Source organism: Amphimedon queenslandica, unplaced genomic scaffold (assembly GCF_000090795.2).
Source record: "Amphimedon queenslandica unplaced genomic scaffold, v1.1 AMPQUscaffold_2180_Cont25817, whole genome shotgun sequence".
Lineage (NCBI taxonomy): Eukaryota > Metazoa > Porifera > Demospongiae > Haplosclerida > Niphatidae > Amphimedon > Amphimedon queenslandica.
The window spans coordinates 1-1,264 of record NW_003557484.1 but is presented as its reverse complement, the minus strand read 5'-3'; the positions used below and the strand labels follow the sequence as shown (position 1 = coordinate 1,264).

General features: G+C 39.1%; 1 protein-coding gene across 1 annotated transcript; it reads right to left on the bottom strand.

The window, feature by feature from the left end:
- Positions 1 to 4: 4 nt before the first annotated feature.
- Positions 5 to 1,258, bottom strand: LOC100638880 (acyl-CoA dehydrogenase family member 11-like; the record flags this gene model as incomplete). The annotated part of the gene is made up of 7 exons (XM_020008436.1): positions 1,178 to 1,258; positions 935 to 1,038; positions 764 to 890; positions 387 to 702; positions 231 to 329; positions 98 to 161; positions 5 to 47 (listed from the first exon to the last, which is right to left on the bottom strand). Coding segments are annotated over exons 1-7 (771 nt in total), but the record flags the coding sequence as incomplete, so codon positions are not given.
- Between the last annotated feature and the right edge of the window lie 6 nt (positions 1,259 to 1,264).

Below are 1,264 nucleotides of genomic sequence, written 5' to 3'. Positions count from 1 at the left end.
CTCCGGGTGTGTCCAAGGGAACAATAATCATGGAATGTCTCTTGAGTCTAAAGTAGGTGAACCTAAAGCTAAAGGTTAATGAAATACATCAAAGAACCTGTCAGCATTAGGATTAGTCACTCCCATTACAATTGCTACCTTGCATCTTGGGTCCCCGGCACCTAAAATAAATTATAATCACATGGATGATTCATGATTATGTCACATGACATAATTTTAATGATACATACCACTGGACCACCACTTTATTCCATTGACCTCATATTCATTCCCTACCCTAGTGATAGTACACTGCATGTTACTAGCATCACTGGATGCTACGTCTGGTTCTACATAAGTACAATAATACTCAATAAATCCTCTTCTTTATCTCTCCTTCTACTTACCAGACATTGAGAAGCAGGATCTTATCTTTCCATTCAGTAATGGCTGCAACCACTTCTCCTTCTGCTCATGATTCCCATACAAGTACAGTACCTCCATATTCCCAGTATCAGGAGCATTGCAATTAAACACTTCAGAAGCAAAAGGACACCGTCCCATCTCTTCGGCCATAGGAGCATACTCAAACTGGGTCAACCCTGATACTCCTGAGAGGAACAGGTTCCATAAACCAGCCATACGAGCTTTGTCCTTCAATTCCTCAATGATAGGAGGGATGCTCCATGTATTCTCTGGCTTACTAACATATTCATAAACCTCCTGAAAACACAAACATGATAAATTTCCATTAGCCATTTCTCCTCTTCATTTCTTGACTGACCTTCTCTGCTGGATAAATGTAGTCATCCATAAACTCTTTCACTTGAGCTAATATCTGACGTCCTCTCTGAGAAAATTTGCCAGATTCCAAGTAAGACGGGAATGGATAGTTAGCAACAAACCTGGGACTAAATATAATCATAAAATAGAGTATGATAATAACACTGCATACTCAAAGAAAGAGCATCCAGTTTTTGCAAGTGGACGAACAACATGCTTGAATCTATCAGTGAAGCTACTGCTGGCATTGCCGTGAAGACCTCTGGCATACACACCCTAAAAGTAAGTTAAAAGTATATTATAATTGACTGCCAATAATAAAGTCTGCCATATTTTTTATTCTGCACAGTTCAATGACATATGACAATAATTTTCCCAATATGTGTAATAGGAAACAGTTGCATTACTTTCTTACTTGTGCAATTGCTGCCATTCTAAAGCAGGCAAGAGCTCTAAAGTAAGGCCAGTTTGGTATGGGATGTGGTATTCTAGCAATCTCTGA